Raw genomic sequence first — 25692 nt, forward strand, 5'->3', positions numbered from 1 at the left:
ACCACAAATTTTATTGGTGTGATTTTCACACCTAATGATGATGATTGCTCGTGTTGCAGTCGAAACGTCGTGAGAATTTTATTTTTTATATCTTTTTTTGTTTCCCTTCTACGTGACTTTACCGAAAGAACCAAGAATCTCTTAACGCCTGTTTAATTGCCAGAAAAGGTGAGACCTATTATTTTATTATGATGCATGTTTAACCAGGAAAAGCCTCACTGAGGCGTACAACTCTGCAAAAAAATGTTTGCAGAAGTGGGCGATGATTGCTGTGTATATTCGATTTGAGTTATTTGCAGGTATTTTCTTTTTGTTTGGCAAATATAGGAGATGATGGTGCATGCTTACGGTGAGAAATTATGGTGGGTTGGGGGAGATTATGGTGGGTGGGGGAGAGAGGGTGGTGGTGGTGGTGGTGGGTGGGTGAGCGCTGAGGGAGGGTGAAATAGTGAATGGTGAAGGAAAGAGGGAGGATGATTTGGTGGGTGATGATGGTGGTGGCGCTGGATGGATGGATTATCGGGTGAGTAACGAAGATGAGGGATGGTGGTGAGAAATGGTGAAGTGGGTGACTGCGTGACGAGGGTGGGTGACTGTGTGACGAGGGTGAATGGCTGTGTGATGAGGGTAGGTGGCTGTGTGACGAGAGTGGGTGACTGTGTGACGAGGGTGAGTGGCTGCGTGATGAGAGTGGGTGGCTGTGTGACGAGGGTGAGTGGCTGTGTGATGAGGGTGGGTGGCCGCGTGACTAGGGTGAGTGGCTGTGTGACGAGGGTGAGTGGCTGTGTGACGAGGGTGAGTGGCTGTGTGACGAGGGTGAGTGGCTGTGTGACGAGAGTGAGTGGCTGTGTGATGAGAGTGTGTGGCTGTGTGACGAGGGTGGGTGGCTGTGTGACGAGGGTGAGTGGCTGTGTGACGAGGGTGAGTGGCTGTGTGATGAGAGTGTGTGGCTGGGTGACGAGGGTGGGTGACTGCGTGACGAGGGTGGGTGGCTGTGTGACGAGGGTGAGTGGCTGTGTGATGAGAGTGGGTGACTGTGTGACGAGGGTGAGTGGCTGTGTGACGAGGGTGAGTGGCTGTGTGACGAGGGTGAGTGGCTGTGTGACGAGGGTGAGTGGCTGTGTGACGAGGGTGGGTGGCTGTGTGACGAGGGTGGGTGACTGCGTGACGACGGTGAGTGGCTGTGTGACGAGGGTGAGTGGTTGTGTGACGAGGGTGAGTGGCTGTGTGACGAGGGTGAGTGGCTGTGTGACGAGGGTGAGTGGCTGTGTGATGAGAGTGTGTGGCTGTGTGACGAGGGTGGGTGGCTGTGTGACGAGGGTGAGTGGCTGCGTGACGAGGGTGGGTGACCGCGTGACGAGGGTGGGTGTCCGCGTGACGAGGGCGGGTGGCTGGGAAGCAGGGGGTGGTGGGGGGGGGGGTCCTTGAATTAAACGCACTCCGGCAGGTGGGGGCGCGCTCACGCTCATCCTGCACCGCAGCCACCACCGCGCATCGCATCACAAGGCGAGCAGAACGTGACCCGAGCCCTCGGCAGAACGCGTGGGCGTCGGCGTCGTCAGAGGGGCGGACGACACAGAACCGAGAGCAGCAGCAGCAGGAGGAGGAGGAGGACTCATCCGCAAAGCGGTTGAAGAGGAAACCTGGGGTTCGAGGCAGGCTCGGGGAGTACGAGCGAGGGTGCAAGCTTGGTTGGATCGACCTGGTGGTGGTGGTGGGTGGGGACGGGGGCGAGGAGGAGGTGATCCGCTATGATGCCGCTGCTCGGGTCCGAGATGCAGCTCCTCGCTGCGGGCGCGCATCCTAGCGCGCTGGCCGGCGCCTCGCCGCTCGCCCTCGCCCCGCAGCCCGTGTGGCGAGTCGTGGTCTGGGAGTGGCTCGACGATCAGCAGCCATCCCCGCTCGGCGCGCCGACGACGCAGCCGACGCAGCAGCCGCCGCCGCAGCAGCCGCATAACGGACAGCAGCAGGCGACGACGACGACAACGCATCAACAATCGCAAGCGTCAACGCAGCAGCAGCAGCAACAACAACAGCAGCTGCAGCAGCAGCCGGCTACGGTGTGGCGAGCATACAGCGCAGCGGTGTGTCACCACATCGAGACGGTCCTGCGTTCGGGTGGTTTGCAGGGCGGCGGTGGTGGTGGCATGCGAGGTGGCAGCGTGGGTGGTGGTGGTGGTGCTGGCGGGGCTAGCCTCGGAGGCTCGGGCAGCGTGGTGCTTGGTCAGGCCGACCCGACACTGTCGCCCTACATCCTCGACCTGCAGAGCATGCAACAATTCCGCCAGGACACGGGTACGTGGTGGCGAATTCTCTTTTCGCGACTTTGTCACCCGCGTTTGTGTCTGTCTGTCTGTCCGTGTCTGTCTGTGTCTGTCTGTCCGTGTCTGTCCGTGCCCGTCATTCCACCGTGACCCCAGCCATGCGCCACCGCCGAAGCAGACAAATCCAGTGGAGGGCATTGCCCGCTCACACGGTCGTCGACATTGCATTTAAATCGTTTCAGCAGCAGATGATGATGACGACAATGAAGCATGGGTGGTGGGTAAATCCTCATCCTCCTCCAATACGGTCGCTTGCAGCGTCCCAAAGGCCGTGGAGGTGGCCTCTGGCTCAAATCGCGTGAAGTGCCGCTGCGTGCAACGCGGCGGTGTGCGAGCCCTTTTTGTTTTTGCCCCATGCGCAAAATGCACGAGTCGTTAAAGCTCTAGCGGTAATGCTCTCGCCCCCCCTCCCTCCCCCCTCCCTCTCCAAGCCTCGACGCGCGTCTGACAAGAGACTTCGTTCGCGACGCGCGCCAGCCGTGCGGTGCGCGTCGCAAAGTGACACAAAATAAAACGTCGGCAACGCGGACCGCGTGCCGGTTGCGAACTCGCGCGCAGGCATCGTTTACGCATTGACGGAGCGGCAAGCCTCCTCGGGTCGGCGTCACTACACCCCCCACCACCACCCGTGCGCGCGCGCTCCCGCAACACCACCAGCACCACCACCGTCATCATCATCACCACTCGAGTATTTTCCAAACACAAAAAACGATTGTAATCTTCTGTCGCTTGTTGCTTCCGTTACGGATTTTGTTGTTGTTGATTTCTGACCATCCGCTTCCACCACCGCCGCTCCTCTCTCCCTCCCATCATCCTCACCCTCTCCCCCCATGCTACTCCGCACGCTTCCACCCCAACCGCATCAAATGTGCGATTGCGCACAGAAATTAACGTGAATCGTAAGCAAACAAGCGTTGATTGTGTCCCGAGCCACGATAGAAGGGCGTTTGCTCGGAACGTCGTTCGTCTGTTGCCGTATTCGCATTTTAGGGCGGCGTTACGTTGACGAACGGCAGCTTTTGGGTAAATTGTGAAAGCCTATTTATTGCGGCGTGATCGGGGTGACGCTCGAGCAATCGTGACACCTGTGAATAGGTGGGCAGAGCGTGCCCGAGCTGTGTGTGGGAGACAGCCAGCGCGAGAGATCTGCCGATGCTGGCGATGGTGGGTGTTGCTGACTGTTATTCGCGTCACGTCTGAGACGCGTGCGTGCCTTGCGTAGCAACGAACCCCTGATCCTTCTGGCACTGCTCCGTTATTAATATTCATAATCAATGCGCGCCCATTATGCGTGGAGAGAGGACCCCCCCCCCATTTTCTGCAAAATCTTTCGGATGAGCATTGATCTGCGCTATGGCTGTTTAATTACGAGCAGACAGTTCGTCGCAGCGACGCATGAGCCACGCGGACGGCTGAACGACTCATTCGCCTCTCGCACGTTTCGCGTTCGACGGCACACGAATCGGGCGAGAGGCGGAGCGAAAGGTGGCGTTCGTTCTCAGGGCTCTCTGTCTGTGCCCTTTGAACTTGATTGGGTTGCGTCGTTTTGTGTTATCGAGACGTTGCGAGGTGACCAGGAGATGGCAACGTTAAAGGGATTGAGGTGTGCTCGGTGGTGGCGTTTGCTCTAGCTTGTTGCCCACGTGAAGCCAACCACTCGCCAATGGAATCGTGCCAAGTGTCCCAATGTAGCAGGACGCTCCTGAGAAAGAGTCTTGAGACTCGGTGAGGGTCCGCACTATTCTTATAAATATTATTTTCTTAGTCAGCGTTGTTACTGGGGCTGTTTGGAGAGTACCATTAGCCTCGTGTTACACCGTGATGCACACACATATGCCCCCACTATTCCCACCGCGTCTAGAGATGACGTTGCATGTAGACGTTATGCAAATCCAAACCCATGCCCTGTTTTATGTAAACTGCAAGTAATAATAATTCTATTTTATAATGTACATTCCATCCTAGGATTCCAATTCGCAACGCATGAAAAGCAGGAAACAAAAACAGAACCAGGGCAATCGACCAAACTAAAGAGGGGAGGCCACTTTAAAGAGACTCCGATTTTCTGATTTAGAGTGGCAAAGCGTTCCATAGCCTGGGTGCCACGATAACAAAAGCCCGATCGCCAAAAGAGTGCAACCTAGACCTGGGAGTGATAAGTAGTTGGAGATAAGAAGATCTTAAGGACTTTGATGGAATATTTAAATGTATTAGTTCCTGCAAGTAATGTGGGGTGAGCCCCTTTAAAGCCGTATAGGTCAATAACAGTATCTTAAAATCCACTCGGAATTTGACCGGTAGCCAATAAAAGGATAAGATGACTGGTGTAATGTGCTCACGGAATGGTAAACGTGTGAACACTCTAGCAGCTGCATTCTGAACAAGCTGGAGTCTACCCTGTACATTGCTCAATATCCCAACCAGGAAGGCGTCGCAGTAGGCGAGTCGGGATAACACAAACGCATGGATCAGTCTCCCCCAGTCAGCCGATGACAACGTAGCCAGCGCAATGCGATGGACGGGGCTCTCCGTGCGACAGAGATGCTGAAGATTGCGAAAGATTGACAAGGGTCTGTCATGGACACTCAACCGCCAGTTATGAGGACGACACCTATCGAGGCCTAGTGAGCTTGCTCCACCACCTGCAAGCCTCTGCAGCGGCAACAGAAGCGGTTGCAGAAGCCACGTGCAAGTTGGCGCCACAGTTTACGCACGCACCTGAACGACGTTGATGAAATGTGCAAAACTGTTTTACGATGACCCCACTCACCTCCCCTGTGAGCAGAGATGCGCCTTGGGGGGGGGTGGCGGTAATGGTTAGCACCCGGGACTTGCAGTCCAGAGGTCACCATTTGGATTCGATCCATCGGCATGGAAGTTCTAACAATGGGTGAAAGTTTATGTTCTTGGTTCTTTCGGTAAAGTCACGTAGAAGGGAAACAATAAAATAATAAAAAAAGATATATTTTAATAAAATTATAAAAATATATATTTTTATTATTTTATTGTTTCCCTTCTACATGACTTTACCGAAAGAACCAAGAATATGAATCCCTGCAGTCACGAAAGCTTTAAATCAAAGGGTAAAAGTTGTTGAATCGCACCGCCTCTGTCCGCCCGGCAGTATAAATGAGTGCACCACAATTAGTCGATCGGTAAGTTGTGGTTCGTGTGTGCTGCGGGATTAAAGTGCGGGCAATCTTATTGCTTTCCGAGACGTCTGACCAGCATAGAAGTGTAAGTAAGCAACATAACCCTCTAGAGAGGGGGGGGGGGGTCTATCAGGAGTTACCTCTAATGGAGGCCCTGCTGTCAGCAGTGAGAATGAGCCGGACATTGCAGCATCACACCTTTCATCTTCACATTGTGTGTGTGTGCATCCGCTAGAGTTGCCCGATAACTCATCTGACCCAAAGAAATGTACGCTTGTATGTATACTGTATGTTGAACTTCTTTCGCAACCGACGTAGCCAGCCGTGCTAATCGCAGCGTCGGGATAACGCGTGGTAATGCATTATGGCATGAACTCTTCGTGATTAATAAGGGATTAGATAGCAGCACTGTAGGTTGGGATCTCCGTACGTCAATGGCAAAACTCGTTCAGGTGCTGAAAGCCATGTGCGTTATCCATAGCACCACAGAAATTCGAATTAAAGAGTCCCTTAGATCTAGAAATGGGGTGTCCACTTTGTTTATGGGTTTATTTAAAACAATGACAATTGTGCACTATCTTTTTTTCACTATTTTGTTTTCATCAGTGCATATACAACCTGCTGTCACTAGAATTATAAATGTGGGAAATTAACAAATGAGACTGAACAAATACTGAAGAGTGCGCAAAGACCCCTGGAGAGATGCCTGTTTGGAATTACTCCGAAAGACAGAAAGAGAAACGCATGGATTAGAGTGCATAGGCAGGCCAATAAGAGCATTCGAACTTCTACATCATTAGACCTCCTTTGCCAGTACCAAAATGTAATAATAGGGTTTTTCCCCTTTTTTTCTGGCAACAAAACTGAAACCTTTTTACAAGAATTCATGTCTGCATTAACCACAATACCTGCAGTCAAAATGCAAACAAAAAACATTCTATGATAATATATGCATTGTCCTTGAAACTGATTGGTCCACACCAAGGGACGGCTTTCTTTTGAGCCTCGACCCAATTGGTGCTCGACCAGATGACACCAAAAGGCTGCTTACTTGCAAGGGGTCAAAATAATCGTATTTTCTACTTGTCAGTGCAAATAAAAGTGTGCATTGAAAAACTAGGTTTTTTTACCAAATGTTTAACCGAATGTGCTTACTGTACGTCTGCATATATTCTATTCAACTAAATTGCAACTGTGTCATCTCGGTGAGGTAGCATGTCAACATCTGAATATATTGTGGGGCAGTTAACGGGCAGCCACGAGGCTGTCGGTTGGGGCAGTTAACGGGCAGCCACGAGGTTGTCGGTTGGGGTAGTTAACGGGCAGCCACGAGGCTGTCGGTTGGGACAGTTAACGGGCAGCCACGAGGCTGTCGGTTGGGGCAGTTAACGGACAACCACGAGGCTGTCGGTTGGGGCAGTTAACGGGCAGCCACGATGCTGACGGTTGGGGCAGTTAACGGGCAGCCACGAGGTTGTCGGTTGGGGTAGTTAACGGGCAGCCACGAGGCTGTCGGTTGGGACAGTTAACGGGCAGCCACGAGGCTGTCGGTTGGGGTAGTTAACGGGCAGCCACGAGGCTGTCGGTTGGGGTAGTTAACGGGCAGCCACGAGGCTGTCGGTTGGGGTAGTTAACGGGCAGCCACGAGGCTGACGGTTGGGGTAGTTAACGGGCAGCCACGAGGCTGTCGGTTGGGGTAGTTAACGGGCAGCCACGAGGCTGTCGGTTGGGACAGTTAACGGGCAGCCACGAGGTTATCGGGTGGGGTAGTTAACGGGCAGCCACGAGGTTGTCGTTTGGGGCAGTTAACGGGCAGCCACGAGGCTGTCGGTTGGGGTAGTTAACGGGCAGCCACGAGGTTATCGGGTGGGGTAGTTAACGGGCAGCCACGAGGTTGTCGTTTGGGGCAGTTAACGGGCAGCCACGAGGCTGTCGGTTGGGACAGTTAACGGGCAGCCACGAGGCTGTCGGTTGGGGCAGTTAACGGGCAGCCACGAAGCTGTCGGTTGGGGCAGTTTAGGGAATAGGGGAGTCGATGTAAAAAGGGGTGAAATAGCAGTTGGATAGACAGTTAAGCCTGGATAGGAAAAGGAGTGGTTATGAGAGCTCCATAGAAAGTTATAGGACGAATAAGTATTGGAGTCTTACCAGAAAATTACCGATTGTTACAATTGTGAAGTAGCATTTCGTTAAATTGTGTTACCCATTCTGGGTATAAAATATACACTATTGTCAGCGTCTTCTCTTACTGTTTATAAATAGCAAAATGTAGGCGAAGTTACATACCGACGCATGGCCTGTATGCCCCCGCTCGATGCTGTGCACCGTTCACCCGTACGTAAGACCATGTGCATGCGTCCTTGCTCAGCCACACTGCCGGAGACGCAGAGGGTCAAATCGGCGTATGTCACTTGAGGCTGACCCCACTTACTTTGGCTGTTACATTATTCACCACACGTCAGGCCGAGCAACACATGGCACGGTGGGAAATAGTCTCAAGGTTTTTGTCCGTTATTTAAGCTTTCGGATGTGGGTAGGTGGCCAGATTTATGTCAAGCCAGTATATATAGAGCTGTGTCTTCATTGTAATCTTCGTCAGCAGCAGCAGGCATTGTCTATCCACTGCCGGATGAAGGCCTCTCCACACGGCCATCTATTGCGGTCCTGTGATGCCACATTCCATCCCAGTAAATATGCAATGCTGTGCCAACGTAGGCATGTGGTTGTAACCATTGGACAAAACGTTGGTCCCGTGTTTACTGGGAGGTCACTTCTGTGTGTGAACTGATTTACTTGCTCTATCTCCACTGTGGCTGATCGCTCAGGCTCGTTCTAGCCTTTTGGCTGCCATTCCACCACTAGGCTTGTCCATTGACCATCTTGCTTTTTTAATGGTGTGTCCTGCCTATAGTTAATACCTTCGTGGGGTTTTGCCTGGTAGGATGGGGAAGGTTTAGTTTTATTTGTATGCGTTTGGGTGATTTGTTTACATTTCTTATACTTTGCACTACTACTATGTTTTTTCACTGTTTGTTGTTGTAACGTTCTTACCCGCCCCTCCTGGAAATCTGTGAAAAAAAGCTTTATAGCTCATCCGATCCCTCCAGTATAAATACATATTCTGATTCTACAGTATACATACCATAGGCAGGTAACGGTACTGCGCATATACAGCATTGTATATGCTCATGTAACTGCTGGGCTAGTTTTCTCATGTTGTAGCCTGATTTCACAGTATAAGGCGTTAGAGCAACGTAGATATTGCCAAGCATTACAAATCCACAAGCTCATGATTAAATAAATGATTTGGTAAGGCAATACTTCACTGTCAGTGGTGCATAAGCACAAATAACGTAACACATCGACACATTCATCAATAACACCGCCGCCTTTAAAAGGAAAAAAAAACATTAGATGATGTTGATTTGTTGCCTTTTCTATAAATATATATTTCATTTTATGGATATGTTATCGTGATAAGCGAACGCGCAATTATTAGGTAATGTTTCTCACGCGCACTTACAGTCCTGCAAGTATCGTTGGTGTAGTTGGTGCTTCAGCGTTGATCGTGCGCCGTTACTTGTCCACGTTACTTCTTGAGTGGTGCTTCGCTTGAATGTTGCTTTTTCTCAAATGTGTTTGCTACTCAGTGTCTGCAATGTTATTTTTCTACCGTGATATTTTCTTCTCACCAACATCCTCCGCCGGTCATTCTTATGGTTAAATGTTTCCTACCCGATTAATGTAACAAAATTAAATGAATCAATATCCTCTTTGTATGTGTGATAAAGAAGCGCCGTTACCAGCAACATTACCTATTTTTGTTCCATTTAAGGCAGTGTTCATAGATCACAACCAATAGTTATATAAACAATATTGTGGGCAGTGGGTTTGGGCCAAAAAAAAATTTTCATTATATTTTTTATATATGCTCGTATCAGTCTCGCTGTAGTCAAAACATCTCGCTCATTAAAATTAAAGGCAGCTGTGGCCCAAATTGTTGTCCCGATGTTTGATATCCCCAGCCACCCTGCACTGCTTTCATTGGAAGGAGCTTGTTTTAGTTTATTTTACAATAAAACTCCGTTTTATCATCTTCCCTGGCGACCGAGGATCGTGTGATGTTGAGGCTGCACTGGCAATACTGTACATTACATTGTCTTTGAGCCTTTGTGCTTGGGAAGTTGAATGTAATACGGTACTCTACACCACCGTGCTATGTGGGATGTAACTCTGGTGTAGTGGTTGGCGCACTGGACTTGAAATCCAGAGGTCGCAGTGTTGATCTCCCGGTGCTGCAGCTGAAATAAATAGGTGCCAAGTTTCTTTTAAATCCTGTCTACCGAGCAGCTGTCTGCTTAAGGTCGTCACACACACACACAGAGTCGACACACAGCTAAACTCCACCATGCGCATCATCACTGGTACACTATGATCCAGACTCGCTATAACCCACAAAATTATTGAAAAAGTCTCCCAATAAAGCCGATTTGGAAAGATCAACCCACTCACAACTTCAACACCAAATCTCAGCTGGACACAAGAATGGGAGTCACTGGAGCTGGCAAATAACTACCTCATTACTACCCCCACACAACAGGTCCTTGATTTAAACCTCCACAGGAAGAAGTGGTCCACCCTCAACAGGTCCAGGACCGGTCACAGCCCATGCCTTGCCAACCTCCACCAATGGGGCATAAGAGCGAGCCCCCTATGTGCCTGTGCGGTGGAGCGAACCATGCACCACATCCTAGAAGTCTGCTCAATCCACGAACTCAGCAGAGGCCTACTCGCCCTCAACACAGCAGGACCAGAAGCAACCGCTTGGCTTAGGGACTTTGCATTTGGTAACTAAATAAATCAATACCGAGCAGTAGAAATGGATTATCCGCATTTCAAGTTGATCGGCAGGTTAAATGTGGCGGGCTAAAGTGTTGGGTAACTCCAAATAGAATGGCTCTCTCAAGCTCCATCCAGTGCAGGAAGGCATCTTCCACCAGCAGTGGCATGAGCCAGCAAATTACGGGCCTGGACCTTTGCCTTTTCGTGAGCATTGTCTCTTTTGTTAATCAATTTCAACGTAATCAATTTCAACGTAATTCATTAAATTGTATTCGCGTTGTCATCACGCATCACTTTAACAAGGTATCAGCGCAGGAGAGGGCTTAATAGCCGAATGTAACTCTGCTGTTGCTTTTAAGCTGCTAACAGCCAAGTTGTTGAACGTCAGACTTAGACCACATTCCTAGATTGGCTGTTGTGCTGCATTCATTACTCTTCACCATAATCAATCCACTTCTGGATGAACTGATGTCATCGCTCCATCTCACCGGTGAACACGGATGCACTCCATTTGTTCCTTGTTCTATATTATATGTTGAATTTTAAGGCATGGCGCATATGGTGTTCAAGCACAAATTAATAAAAAAAACTCAACACATTCTGCATTAGCATACTTATGTCGCGAGCGACTTCCGACACGCGTCTAGAAGAAGGCTTCTTATTTATTAAGAGGACACAGGGCGATACACTTCGTAATGCGGCGACACCCAGGCTGCTCTAAACACGCGGCCCCTCTCCGTGGACGAACGTAGCGGTGAAGACGGAGCGGGTCCCGCAGGAGAACAGCCACGTGGTCGACGACAAAGATGACGGCGAGCGGCGACGCAACCAGGACTCAGGCCCCGCACTAACAGCCCCGAAGCTCTGGTTCGGTGCTCCTTATATCCGCCTGGCGTGGCCAAGCTCCGCCTCTGGCCACGCCCCCTTTCAGGAACCTTCTAGACCCTTCGGGATGGTTCCCGGAGCTTCTCGACTGACACCGCCTTTAACCTTTGCCCCAGATACGCCCCTTCACAATAAGGCATTATGTAATGCAGCTATAACCGTGATTACCCTTACAGGCCGGCAGGTGTCACCCTGTCATTACACTTACATAGTGCAATACTTAATAGAAACCAGGTGGGAGCGAGTTAAGAGTAAAAAAGTTGAAACGTTTAAGGGAGATGTGGGTCACACATACATTAAATAGAGCACTGTATATGCATGAAGAAAGAGTCGAAGCAACATCTCAAATGAAAACATTTAACATCCAACAGTAAAGCAGTGTCCTGTTTTAAACAATGTGACAATGTTTTACTTCCGTTAGCATTGCCTAATAACAGGGGGGGGGGGAATGTATAATAGGCTCACATTTTGAGTAATTGCCTATAGTCCTGTGATCCGAATAAGGACATTTGCCCAAAATGTCACCTTAGTTTGTTCCGTTATAAAGCAGAGTTAATGACCAATGCGGTGAGGATTTTACTGATATTTTTGTTTTACTTTATTTGCCTCATCCATAACTTTCACAGGTTTTTAATGCCAGCGCAGTGTCACCGGTGTAACTTCCCTCAAAACAAAAGTTACCCTCGATCCCATTTTATGCGCCCATTTCTTTGCCTTCGTTACAGGCTTATCCACTCGCAGATACCCCAATACAATCACAGGTGTAACGCCGTCTTCATTAAAAAGTCTCCGTGCATCTCCCGGCCCATCTGAACGCGCCTATTTACATCTCTTAAACACTCTCCCTTGCGGAACCCTCGGTTCCAACGTAGCGCCGGAGTGCTTTGCCTACGCCATTTACAAACGGCGCGTGAGCCGAGGCCCAAGTTGACGTCTCTAAAGCTTTAAATCTAAATCTCGCGGTTGTTTTGTCGCGCCCACACGGCAAAACGTTGCCTCTGATGTGACCCCCACAGGCAGCAAGGTGTGGGGTGGGGGGGGAGGTGTAAAGAGACGCATTTAATTGTTCCAATGTCGGCCCTGATCCAAACGCAAGGCAGTCGGGTGCCGCACGAGACCCCCGGGAGCATTGTACATCGGTGGGGTGTCTGTAAATGGATCGCCCCGTGCGATGTGCGCCGACAGGCCCACCCATACACTCTTTGCATTTGATGCGCCTGAGGGGCGGTTCATTAGAAGAGGTTTTTACAAATCAAGGGTCATGAAATAAACGGAATGCAAATGCACGTAACTGTACGAGGCTTTTTTTGTTTGTTTTGTTTTTAATACTGCGCGCGTTTCGGTAGTCAGATTTTATGGAGCGCACGTATGGCGTAGGGATTGTGAGGCACAGGGGAAGGATTCCCGCCAAAATGAGATGGGACAGTGGGGCGGGGACAGTGGAAGGGGGAGGAGCAGAGAGGCGATATAAGGGGGAGGAGCAGAGAGGCGAGGAGAGATAAGGGGGAGGAGCAGAGAGGCGAGGAGAGATAAGAGGGAGGAGCAGAGAGGCGAGGAGAGATAAGGGGGAGGAGCAGAGAGGCGAGGAGAGATAAGGGGGAGGAGCAGAGAGGCGAGGAGAGATAAGGGGGAGGAGCAGAGAGGCGAGGAGAGATAAGGGGGAGGAGCAGAGAGGCGAGGAGAGATAAGGGGGAGGAGCAGAGAGGCGAGGAGCGATAAGGGGGAGGAGCAGAGAGGCGATATAAGGGGGAGGAGCAGAGAGGCGAGGAGAGATAAGGGGGAGGAGCAGAGAGGCGAGGAGAGATAAGGGGGAGGAGCAGAGAGGCGAGGAGAGATAAGGGGGAGGAGCAGAGAGGCGAGGAGAGATAAGGGGGAGGAGCAGAGAGGCGAGGAGAGATAAGGGGGAGGAGCAGAGAGGCGAGGAGAGATAAGGGGGAGGAGCAGAGAGGCGAGGAGCGATAAGGGGGAGGAGCAGAGAGGCGAGGAGAGATAAGGGGGAGGAGCAGAGAGGTGATATAAGGGGGAGGAGCAGAGAGGCGAGGAGAGATAAGGAGGAGGAGCAGAGAGGCGAGGAGAGATAAGAGGGAGGAGCAGAGAGGCGAGGAGAGATAAGGGGGAGGAGCAGAGAGGCGAGGAGAGATAAGGGGGAGGAGCAGAGAGGCGAGGAGAGATAAGGGGGAGGAGCAGAGAGGCGAGGAGAGATAAGGGGGAGGAGCAGAGAGGCGAGGAGAGATAAGGGGGAGGAGCAGAGAGGCGAGGAGAGATAAGGGGGAGGAGCAGAGAGGCGAGAAGAGATAAGGGGGAGGAGCAGAGGGACGAGGAGAGATAAGGGGGAGGAGCAGAGAGACGAGGAGAGATAAGGGGGAGGAGCAGAGAGGCGAGGAGAGATAAGGGGGAGGAGCAGAGAGGCGAGGAGAGATAAGGGGGAGAACTCTCTCTTGATTTGAAGCTTTCGTGACTGCAGGAATCCATACTCTTGGGTTCTTACGGTAAAGTCACGTGGTAGGTATAAAATAAAATACATCACGTTTCGGGAGCAACATGCTTTCCCACCTGATGACGGACGCTTGTGTTGCTCCCGAAACGTCGTGATTTATTTAATTTTATACCTACGTGACTTTAGGGGCCGCCCATAAATGACGTCACGCACCTGGGGGGGGGGGGGGGGGGGTTCAGACATTTGTGACGATGTGTGACGAGGAAGAGGGGTCAAAAATCGTCAAAAATCTCGTGACGTCATTTATAGACGGCCTCTAAAGAGAAGAGGACTTCGTCTGACAGTGTATTGAGAAAGGATTGTAAATTACTCTTATTGTTATTGCTAACACGTAGGCTTTCGTGACCAATGTCATCCATAATACGTTTTTTGGGGGGGGTGGAGGGGGGGGTTTGATCGCGTAAATATGTGTCGTTAAACTCGCCACCACCCGACACAGACATTTAGTAAGGGTTGTCACGTAGGAGTTTCTCCAATTTTGTGGTTTTAAGAAAAGTATCCTCCCTATAGCGAGGTTAGTCAGTTTAACACGTAGGCTTTCGTGACCAATATCCATAGATGTTATGTTATTTACACAATATAACCCCCCCCAAAAAAACCTCTGTATCATGAACATCGACAGCACGTTAAAACCAATTAGAAAATAAACATTTTAAATGCGGCAACGCAGTATAAATTTATTTGCCCGTATGATATTTTTGTTATTGCCTAGCAGCATACTTATTTTTGCGTGTGATGCACTTGAATACAGTAGTTATGCAAATGCTTCGTACAACATTCTGCCCCTTCCACACGATTCTTTTTCGAATTTCGTACATTATTCAAAACATAATTAGACTTATCAAGTGGGTATCGAGTTTCGGTTGGGGGGGTGACGGGAGAAGGGTCTTATGGCCGGTGCGTGGCTTGGAGAAGCTAATGGATCGTCACAATGCGAGGTTTAAATATCTATTTTTTTTCACTCTGATCTGGCAGGCAGACGTTGACTGATTTTTGCATGGCCCTCGGTTGTCTCAAAGCACGAGATGGAGACAGCCCCCGCGGTTCAACAACAAATTGGCTTCGCTTGAATTGCCTTCTGCGCTTTAACCGCGTCGCAGAGGCCAAAGGCCGCCCCCCGTGAGCATCGCGCAACTCATAAACATTGAAGCCTCGTCCACGTCTGGGCGCGCATTAATCGTCCCTTGCACTATTATCCCACAATGTAATTATTTGTAGTGTCAATTTAAGACATGAATCGTACCCAGGTGCTTGTACGTAGCATCAGGGGAGATGGGGGTGGCGTTGAAGGTGCTGGAAGTTGTGTTTTCATCGTGACCAAATTTTGGCATGATTTGCTTTGTTCTTCTTAGGCTCTATTCGTTTGCCAAAGTCTTGGAATTATAACGCGTATGGCGATGTACATGTACAGCTCTTTGCCAAAGCACTGCTGGGTTGAGGGCCTTCTTATACCTGGCAGGTAATTGCGGTTATGTGACCATACATTACCACGCTGATCAATGTGGCTTGGTGAAGGTAGGAACCATGGATCTGTGAGCATAGAAGTGTAGTACAACGATGGAATTTGCTACACTGCTCTCTGCTCCCCACCACGTAATCCCACAGCCGATGTGAATCTGCTGGGCATGGTGGTCACCCATCTCAAGCACTATCCAGGCTCAAACCTGCTTATCTTCTAAAATCTGATGAAAACTGGCATGCCGATAAGGCAACATTCTTGAGACCTGTAATGAGACGAGGGAGCTTGGCGAACTTGTGCTTTACTCAAGACGATCTAGGGCAAGGGGGACAATACCTCGAAGTGGATTGGTTAACAAGGACAGATGAAGTGAGGCATGTTAAAGGAAATGCCGGTTTTTTTTTTTTAAAGGAAGGGATGAAGATCCAAGACTGTCGGCCGCTGGGATTTTGGGAAGACACACGAGGGGTAAGGGATTGGATGAGGCAGGGTAGAGGCAACCGTACGGGGATCGAAAGCCGACGACTCTGCTTTTGGAACATCCCAACAACCTCCACCTGTGGATCTCGCCCAGCCCACTTGGCCGAGCACCCCCGCCTTGCCACGCCCCACATGCCGCTAATTGCCCGAAGTTCTTGTCGTCATCTCTGCTCCCCGCAGTCAGTGTTGCAGCGTTGCTTGTAATACTCGCATGCGGTTCCCCCACCCACCCCCCAAGCATGCTCTCTCGTTGACGGTTCTGCTGATGGCCTCAAGGATGTCTTCGGAACAACGGGGGGAGGGGGCACGGTGCCAAATTTAGAGACAGCGGGCTCTTTGAAAGCAGCCGTTTGCCGAAACACAGGACGTATTTGCTCCACAACTGAGCCACCAAGTGTGCCCACGTACCAGATGGCTGTTGGGGCCTAGGGCGCATTACTTTAATGTTTTGTTAAAATATTTCACGACGCTTACACGAGGCAGCGATGCAAGAGAGGGCTCCGATTTTAGGTTTTTTTTATTTGACACGGTTTTTATTAACTCACTCTGTTGTTGGTGTCGTATCCTGAAATATTGTAACTCAATTTTAACCCACTTCCCAATGTGGTATCGACTGCAAACTTGGTATACTGATGTTATACTGATGACAATACTATATTCTATCATAAAAAACATATATCTTCTTTGGTTCTTTCGATAAAGTCACGTAGAATGAGAATAAAATAATAAATTGATAAAATAAAATAACACAATAATATTCTCACGACGTTTCGGCCACAACACAAGCGGCCTTCATCAGGTGAAGGGGCGAGACTGTCTGGTAGGACAGCGCTGGAGTGTTGTCCTACCAGACAGTCTCGCCCCTTCACCTGATGAAGGCCGCTTGTGTTGTGGCCGAAACGTCGTGAGAATATTATTGTGTTATTTTATTTTATCAATTTATTATTTTATTCTCATTCTACGTGACTTTACCGAAAGAACCAAAGAAGATGAATCATTGCAGTCACGAAAGCTTTAAATCGAAATTTAAAAACATATATTTTAAAACATTGTGTTTTATGTTATGTTTTGGCTTGGCTCTAATTGTCCACGCTCAACTAACGTTGGCTGTAAATGTCCACGGTCCCCTACGTTATGGAAAGCTTCGTGGCCACTTCCTGGAGTCGTGGAGTTCTTCCATTACTAGCACGGTACATTTAATGAAAGCGTGTTTTCAAAAAAGTTTTTTTTTATTACTTTTTTGTGTAAGATAACAGCCAGGGCACCAGTGAGAGCCTCACACAGAGCCCAAACTCCTCCTTCTCAATCAGGGGCGGAGCCAGGATTTTTACTTTGGGGGAGCTGACTTCCATATTCTGAGATATCCAGTGTGTAATGTTTCCAATGGGCGCCACAAATGTATAAAACAAATTTTATTGGATTTGGACGCGGAGTTTATTAATAGGTCGGAGCCGCTGATGTGGCTAACAAGTTCGAAAGGCTGCCGTTCAAGCAGCCTGCAGGGCAGCACAAGGTGGCAGCCTGCAGCATTTTGTAGCAGCCGGATTTCCGGTTATCCCAATTACCGACTTTCCCAAAATTTCAGGGGGGGCTGGGCCCCCCCAGCCCCCCCCCCAGCCCCCCCTGTGGCTCTACCCCTGTTCCCAATACACAAACGTATCAGCAGTTCCAGAAATGTTCAGGTTGGTTAAAAAAAGGGATAAACTTAAAAATAAGAGATAAATTACACTTGCTGTTGTGTACTGTGTATAATGTTTCGTGTAAATATGCTTAAAAACTGACAAATCTTGGCACTTTGTTCATGCGTTACTGGAAACTTAACTTCTGCGAACATTTCGTAGGCAAACATTGGCAAAAAATATATGTGTAGATAAGCAATTTGTGGAAACAGCCTTTCTGTGAAGACACGAATCACCAATACATCAATCGGTTCACACAACATACTCAAAGTGAGGAATGTGTGCGCTCGTCAGATGTCATCACTTGCTGCGTCCTAGAAGTGCACTATATCATCCTCTTCTTTTATACGCTCACTGTACACCTTCGTTTAGCTGCCCGTTTCTATAGAGAGCATGTGCCTCAAGAGGATGGGCCACATCGTCGAAGACGAAGTGAAGGAGGTCGGCTCCTGTAAATGTGTGGATTTGTGGCATCGCATAGTGCATTGCCACGTCACGTGTCACGATGCGTTTTCCTTCCCTATAATTTAAAGCAAAAGCCTCCTGTTATTCTGGGAACTGGGCATGCATGACCAGATCTTTGTACATTTCTTGACACTCACTGGACACACGTTTCGGGTGCGTCTTGATTTTCAGAAGCGTCTTTATAATCTGGAGGATACGATCGTACAGTAGTGGTAAGAACCCGCATTTCTGTTGAAATGAAATTTCAATACGTTAATTTCCCTTCACAAATAGGCATGAATCAAAAGTGATGTCGTGCTATTAAACCTTTGAAAGTCACTGCAATGGAAAATTAGTCTTCGTCTTGCCCGGCGTGTGTATCTCGTGCATATGACTATACCAATTAAAATCGATGGTACACTTCGTGGTTTATTTGCAAAATAAATGTGCCACCTTCAAACAAAGGCATTGGCGAATCAACACTTTGTCATGATGTTTAAGGGAACACAAACACGTGCCACGAAGAAACGAGCTGCTATTACGTTATTTGCATTAGACATCATCAGTAAAATGGGTTACATTGTGCCTTGCTGTTATAATAGAGATGTCCCTTTTTAGGCCTTCTATATTTGTAATTACCGCAAAAAGATGTGTACACGAGTTGAAAATACTTTAAAGGCTTTCTCGTGGATTTCATCAAGTCGCAAAATAGACATTTCTCTGGCATTACATGTTGAGGAAAATGTGACTTCATTTCAGACAATTGTAAGCTCTGGTGTTTTGACATTATTTTTAGGCGTTATTAGAAAAATTGCTTTAGAGGGAGCCGGCAGTGAGCGAGATCGGTGATTGAAGGGGTGGTGTCTCACTAGACTCGAGGCGTATTAGGCCTGTTGGGTGGCAGAGGAGGCACAGTGGTAACACTCGTGCCCCGCAGTACGAAAGATCTGGGCTCGATCCCGAAGCTTGGGTGCCTTTTCTGTGTGCAGGTTGTATGTTTTCCCCCTGTTCTGCACAGGTTTTCTTGGGACGCTCCGGTTCCCTCGCATAGCAACAACAAGAACAAATAGCCACAGTGTGATTGATATTGGCCAAACATCCCAATGCTGAAAAGTTTCCTGCAAATTACTCATTTGGGATGACACAGCAGCAGCAACATCGCCCCCACTGCGGAAAAACGTGACAGGACCCCCCTGAAAAAGCGTCTCAAGACCCAGCGAGGCCTTCCTCGGCAACCAAGCGTAATAAAACAATAAGTCATGATGCGTGCTCCTCTATTCGATGAATCCTCAAGATTTCGGATCTCGATACGATTCAACAATTGGCTCTCTTGTGTTGTGGCGAATGTTAGTGGCAGCAGCAGTCACGTGAACTCACCACATACAGGGTATACAAATTACAATCGATTATTACACCCGCCATTTGAGTCCTGCGTCGTAAGGGCAATACTGCAGACTAGTCGATGCATCGTGACGTCCCTCACGATTTATCACCGCAGTCCACGTTCCTGGGCGCCACGGTGGTGAGTTGTTATCTACTGTGCCTGGTATACACGGAGCCTGCGGGTTCAATCCCGACCCTGCCGCCTGCTGTACATTTGGAGTTTGCGTGTCTCTCTCCTGGTGGTCACGTGGGTTTTTGTCCGGGTCCTCCGCGGATTTCCCTCCACGTTTAGAAACATGCGCTTCTGAAAAAAGAGCTATATACTGTAGCTCAAATAACAAAAAAAGTGTTTAAGTAGTCGACATAGTCATCTATAGTCTATAATATGCTGATGTCACTCAGGACCGTGTGTCTCTGTAGTCGGCTAGAATGAACCCTAATGTGAGCGGACTATAAATTTTTACTCAAGGAAGTGACGTGAGTAATTGAGGCAGAATGACTCCTCGCAGGCGGACAAATGGAATTTCCTATAATATTGATCACGCTTCAAGCTAACTCCCCCCCCAACCACCCCCTTGCTGAATCTCACCCTCTACCAAGCCCAAAAGTCTCACTGAGCCACCATCAGCCACCCCCGCACAGTGGTGGGGGGGGGGGTCAATGGCCTTAAAGCCTGTGAGATACCTTGTTAAATCCAGTCATTTCCCCACTGAGCACGGTTTATCACTGCACCAGGGACTACAAGGATCCGCAATACCGCACGGTGAATGTGACCCACTACACAATAGGATGCCCTTATAGCAGCAGTAATGTGCCATTGTGAGTTTACCCAATAAATAGCTCACCTTGCCTCTTACCCCCCCCCCCTTATCCCAATTTTGTTCCAATCGTGCTCTCGGCATTGTGTCACAAAGGCGAGGGAGCCATTCGGAATGTTTTTTTGCAGACCAGCGCAACCAACGTGTGTTACAGAACGGCCCATGGAAGGTTATATCCACAACGACATTACACTCATCAGCCGTTGTCCTATCCACTGCTGGATGAAGACCTAGCCACACCATTGATATCCCTCATGGCCCTGCGCGGTCACAATCCATTTCGCTCCCGTGCATGAGCCGACCTAATCTCCCATATGCACGGTGATCATCTGATTCCCTCCTTTGGCTGCCATTCCATCGCTTGGCCTCATCCACGACCAATCATTCCTCCGAACTATGTTCTGCCCAAACTCAGCTTTTCTGAATGGTCAAGTGTGCGTTTGTCCCCTGAGCGATGCCACGTGAAACGCCACTCGAGAAAGCAACAAGTTTAGCCTTGCTCAGGCTTCACACACGTACACTTGCGTTCCTTTGATTTTGTTCGTCTGTGTGCCAACTTGTACATTGTGTGGGAGCGGTGGTGCGTCGGTCAGCACACTGTGCCACAAACCTGATGAAGGGAGTTCAATACCTGGTGATGGCAAAACATCAGTGATGAGTGGTTTCTTAAACTGGTCGTGGGCATCCTCTGGAATCGACTCGGCCTTAAACGAACTTCCCCACAAGCCCTTCTTCTAGAGATGTCTGTGGCATGGCAGTGGGTCGAAAATGTTTTAACGTTATTCTTCAGATAATGGGTTTTTCCCCTTATTTTTTGGCAACAAAACCGGTGTTAAGATGTTAAAACACCAAACTGAAACCTTTTACAAGGAATCATGTCCGCATTAACCACAATGCTTGTGGTCAGAATGCAAACAAAAATCATACTCTGATAATATATGCATTGTCTTGATTTAAAGCTTTCGTGACTGCAGGGATTCATATTCTTGGTTCTTTCGGTAAAGTCACGTAGAAGGGAAACAATAAAATAATAAAAATCTAAAACAATATTTTATTGTTTCCCTTCTACGTAACTTTACCGAAAGAACGAAGAATATATGTGGCATTGTCCTTGAAACTGATTGGTCCACACCAGAGACAGCTTTCTTTTGAGCCTCGTCTCAAACGGTGTTAGACCAGAGGACGCCAAAAGGCATACACAGCCCAAAGACAATGCACTATCAGAGTAATGAGAGCTTGGGGTGAGCATCTAGATCATGGGACCTCCTTTGCCAGTACCAAAATATGATAATAGGTTTTTCCCCTTTTTTCTGGCAACAAAACAGGTGTTAAGATGTTCAAACACCAAACTGAAACCTTTTACAAGGAATCATGTCTGCATTCACCACAATGCTTGTGGTCAGAATGCAAACAAATGCAGTACTGGACGCTAATGTAAGTGAAAAGCAGACTTGAGAACCCAGTTTATATCGCTGGTGGCTAAAACCAAGATGCGCGGCTCGATCGAATCTGGCCGTCATGGCTTGTTACTCCAGTGCTACCTGATCACTTCTCAGCTGTGGGAATCTTACCGGGTATCGGGGGCAGTAGTAGGAGTTAGTGATCATCACCAAGATGAAATAGAGGCTGAATTGAAATGGCTATGGAAAAAACCCTCCAAAATATGTATTTTCGCTATGGTGTCCTTTGCGAAATGTGCATGTATTCCATCTAAAGTATACTTTGTAGAGTATTCATAATAATAATAATTCTCAAATGTAATTAATGAATGGATGCTTTGAATAGTGGGGATTACATGAAACTGAAAATTGCATCATGAGTAGCTTCCAGGATATACAGCGTGATGTAATTTCCTCATCGTTATTCCACTGCCGAAAACAAAACTAAAGTGGAGCGGTGGCCCAGTGGTTAGTGTACTGTGCTATGAACCGAGTCAAATTCACGGCTAACATCAGTGTCAAGTGATAAATAATATGTGAACCGGTACTGGCATATCCCTCCCCTTTCACCAACCTGAACTGACCAGCATGGTAAAGTATAGTCGAACAATCCCCATGACTGATACGGTGTGGGTAGAAATTAATCTAGCAACAGATTGACAAAGGGCTGTGAGTAATTAATGAAAAGTCACCAATGACTGCATAAAAATCTGCTTTTTTTCGCATCCTATTAAAACGCAAAGTTATTCACGCCATCACTCCACTTATCCGTGGAAATACTGTGGATTATCTTGGATAACAGGAAGAATAGGGCTGCAGATAATCGGCAGTTTTTTTTTCCAGACGCGCGGATAATGAGGCGCGGGCAAATCATGCCACACACAAGGGTTCTGTGATGTTGTAGGGGGAGAACGTTTTGGGCAGTGAGCTTGCTCTGAAACGTGAATGGCAACGTGGCGGAGGCTTTAGATTTGTGATTGTATGCCACCAGCAATGCAAGTGGCTGCAGTTGTGCAACTAAAATAGCTTCGTTGTGACAAAAAAGCAAATAGATTCGTTTTTGTTTTTTTACGGTGAAAAATGTAATACCAGGCGAATATTGTATTTGGTGCTTTCATATATATACACATAACTGCATGTAAAATCAATCAATCGGCGGACTGCAAATTGGTTATGACCAGATGATCCTCTTTTCACCCGATCTTGTGGGACCTCGGGAAGCTATGCTGAGTTGAGCCTGGTGAGTACTGGGATGGGTGAACACCAGGGATTCCCAGGTGTTATCTGCGTGGCCCTGCGAAGTATGTCCAGGATATGGCAGTGCCGCATGTCAACCCCTCCACGCATTGCATGACAAATGCTCTCCGGGTTCTTAGTTATTTTCTTACCACAAGAAGCCAAATCACTCATTCGGAAAAAATGGCCAACATCCAAAATTGCAGCAGAGCCCCTCCTGAAGGAGAGTCCTGAGACTCATTGTGAGGCTGTTCTGGAGAAAAAAAAGAGGACATTCTCATTTATAATCAGAGAATGAGAGCAAAAATTATGCCACGGAGCTACTTGTGAAGTCACTTCACACTAGACCTTATCAACACTCTAAGAGTCTGCTTTATTATCAAACATTGTTGCATGAGAAGGTGTTATTGAATTGTGTTTACTGCAGAACTCTTATATGCTTTGTAGGGAGACAGCGGTTTAATAAAGTATCAACTAGTTGACGACAACCCCATACTTACAGCCAATAGAGGTTGTCACCATTCATCTCGGTGTTCATAAAATAATACATTCTTGAATCGAATCGTGATAATTGATTAAATCACGCGGGCTGGCTGGGGATGAATTCTTCAACCCCCAAGTACTTTTGTCATTTGTACAGGACGATGTTGCATATCCGACTGGCTGTGACTGACGTATAGTGGGCTGATATGTGAACTTTTAGAGAATCTTGGGCAAATGCAGCCATTCCCCGATTTTACGTCTCCCCCTTTCACGTCGTTTCGCAAACACGTCGTCACTGTATCATTCACTCCATTGCCTGATTTGCGTCACCTCAACCCCCCCCCCCCCCAAAAAAAAAACTTACGTCCACTGACAGCATCGTGCGCCCTTTCTCGCTATCCGTTGCCTCTCAGCCTTCGCCTCCACCACCTAGAACTCCGTGTACATCGCTTTGATCGACGTCGTTTCGAGATTCGTCGTCGCACCTTTCCGGAACGCATCCCCCCCCCCCGCCGACGTAAAGCGGGGAATTAATGTACTGGGTGTGGCCGATAAATTGGTCATGGCGGGTATTCGACCTTGGACTTATATAATACAATTTTTGCACGAATGTTACAGTTTTTATTTCATTTATGCTTATTCGGTGCTGTACCTTTTTAAGGTCTGCCTTGTAAAAGAGTCTCGGTACCCAGTGGGTTTCGTATAGCTTAAAGGAATGATTGGATTTGATTGTATTGCCTGTACGTATTCTCTTGAGGATGATTAGCTTAAATTTTGTAGGTGAAACTGTAGTGTTGAAGCGAGTGTTATTAAATGTATAGGTCTCAGAGTGAACATATTAAAATGTATATTGTCTTATTTCCGTATTACTGTATGCCACCGTTTACAAAGTCGCAGCAAAAGGGTGCAATTATATAGATTTTTATTATATATAAATGGATTTTACTTAGTCGGTATATATGACCATTGTTATGGAATCAATGCCGTGCGAAGTACGCTGTATTAGTGACTCAGTCTTCAGCATTTATGACCATAATGAAACCCTCAAGACATGTCTTTGAGCTGTACGCCTTTTGGCGTCCTCTGGTCTAACACCGCTTGAAACGAGGCTCAAAAGAAAGCTGTCTCTGGTGTGGACCAATCAGTTTCAAGGACAATGCATCATATTATCAGAGTGTGTTTTGTGTTTGCATTCTGACCACAAGTATTGTGGTCAATGCGGATATGATTCCTATTCTTACGTATGGAAGATTCAAGATGTGCTTAATCGCTGCTGGCTGCAGGGCTTGTCTACCACAGATGGAGCTCTAGAAAGCCCCTCTAAACGGCACTTGGCCTACTCTTTCCACGACGGCCAGACAACTTGGTAAGGGGTGCGAGGACCCACACTTTACCCCCACCATACGCAGACTGCCAATCGACAAATAATGACATCGATAAAGTAGCCTCCTGGGATTGCAAGTTCCGATATGGGGACCATTACACGCTTTCGTCGTGATACAATCGCGGCAAATTGCACATTAAAATATTTTTTGCGTAAAAAAAAACACACGCAAAAAATCCCAACCGTAACTTACATTTTTGCAAACGCAATTGCGTTTAATGTCACGGGCGAAATATCCGCATTTTTATTTTGTTTGTAATTACTGTATTATTATTATTTGTGCCGACCTGGCCACGTGCTGTTCACTGCAAGCGCGTCGGGCCCCTTTAAAATGAACAATGCCGCAGGATCATGCGGGTCACGGTCGCCATGGAGACGGGACTGCTCACGGCCCTGGTTGGGCCGTCTCCCTCCGCCACCGTGACACTGCCCCGCCCCCCATCACTGTGACGCAGGCGTCCCACACCCCACCCGTGCATGGGATTACGACATGGGGGGCAGTGGGGGGGGGGGGGGGCAGTGGGGGGGGCAGTGGGGGGGGCAGTGGGGGGGGGCAGTGGGGGGCAGTGTGGGGGCAGTGAGGGGGGCAGTGGAGGGGGGCAGTGGGAGGGCAGTGGGGGGCAGTGTGGGGGGGGGCAGTGTGGGGGGGGCAGTGGGGGGGCAGTGTGGGGGGGGCAGTGAGGGGGGCAGTGGGAGGGGGCAGTGGGAGGGGGCAGTGAGAGGGGAAGTGGGGGGGGCAGTGGGAGGGGGCAGTGGGAGGGGCAGTGGGAGGGGGCAGTGGGGGGGCAGTGGGGGGGGGCAGTGGGGGGGGGGCAGTGCGAGGGGGCAGTGAGGGGAGGGGCAGTGCGGGCTGCCGAAGGCGAGGGGGCAGCATGAAGTGCGCGGTGCAACAATGGATTCAGCTGTCACTGCCCTCTGTGACGCCACCGCCGAAGCCCATTACAGCCTGCTGTGTGTTGCATGATAGCCACGCATCCATATAAGCACCGTCCATGCGTAAACCCCGCTTTAGCTTCCGAGATCTGACGAGATCATCTGAGTAACAATCGCGTTGCAAATGCAACGCCTGCATTTGTAACGCGCTTATTTTGACCGTCGTTCCTCGTTCCTTTGGGGGTTGCTACAAATGTTTACACATTGCCAGAGTACAAACTAGACAGCGAACCTAGACACGAAACGATCCCCGC

General features: G+C 48.8%; 1 protein-coding gene and 1 long non-coding RNA gene across 3 annotated transcripts in view; both read left to right on the forward strand.

Annotated features, from left to right (window-relative positions):
• Nucleotides 1–1447: 1447 nt before the first annotated feature.
• The window catches only part of DTX1 (deltex E3 ubiquitin ligase 1), a 100916-nt gene continuing 76671 nt past the window's right edge, over nt 1448–25692 (forward strand). For both annotated transcript variants that reach the window (XM_032947225.2, XM_032947226.2), the window contains exon 1: nt 1448–2295. In XM_032947225.2, coding sequence (XP_032803116.2) covers nt 1752–2295 — 544 coding nt within the window. In that variant the 5' untranslated portion in view covers nt 1448–1751. The remainder of the gene's footprint in view (nt 2296–25692) is intronic.
• Nucleotides 16469–24158, forward strand: LOC142918427 (uncharacterized). Its single transcript, XR_012937604.1, has 2 exons — nt 16469–21257; nt 21289–24158. It is a non-coding gene; the product is annotated as an uncharacterized LOC142918427 (long non-coding RNA).

The sequence above is a fragment of the Petromyzon marinus genome, chromosome 5 (genome assembly GCF_048934315.1).
Source record: "Petromyzon marinus isolate PM22_M1 ecotype Great Lakes invasive population chromosome 5, UKy_Petmar_22M1.pri1.0, whole genome shotgun sequence".
NCBI lineage: Eukaryota > Metazoa > Chordata > Hyperoartia > Petromyzontiformes > Petromyzontidae > Petromyzon > Petromyzon marinus.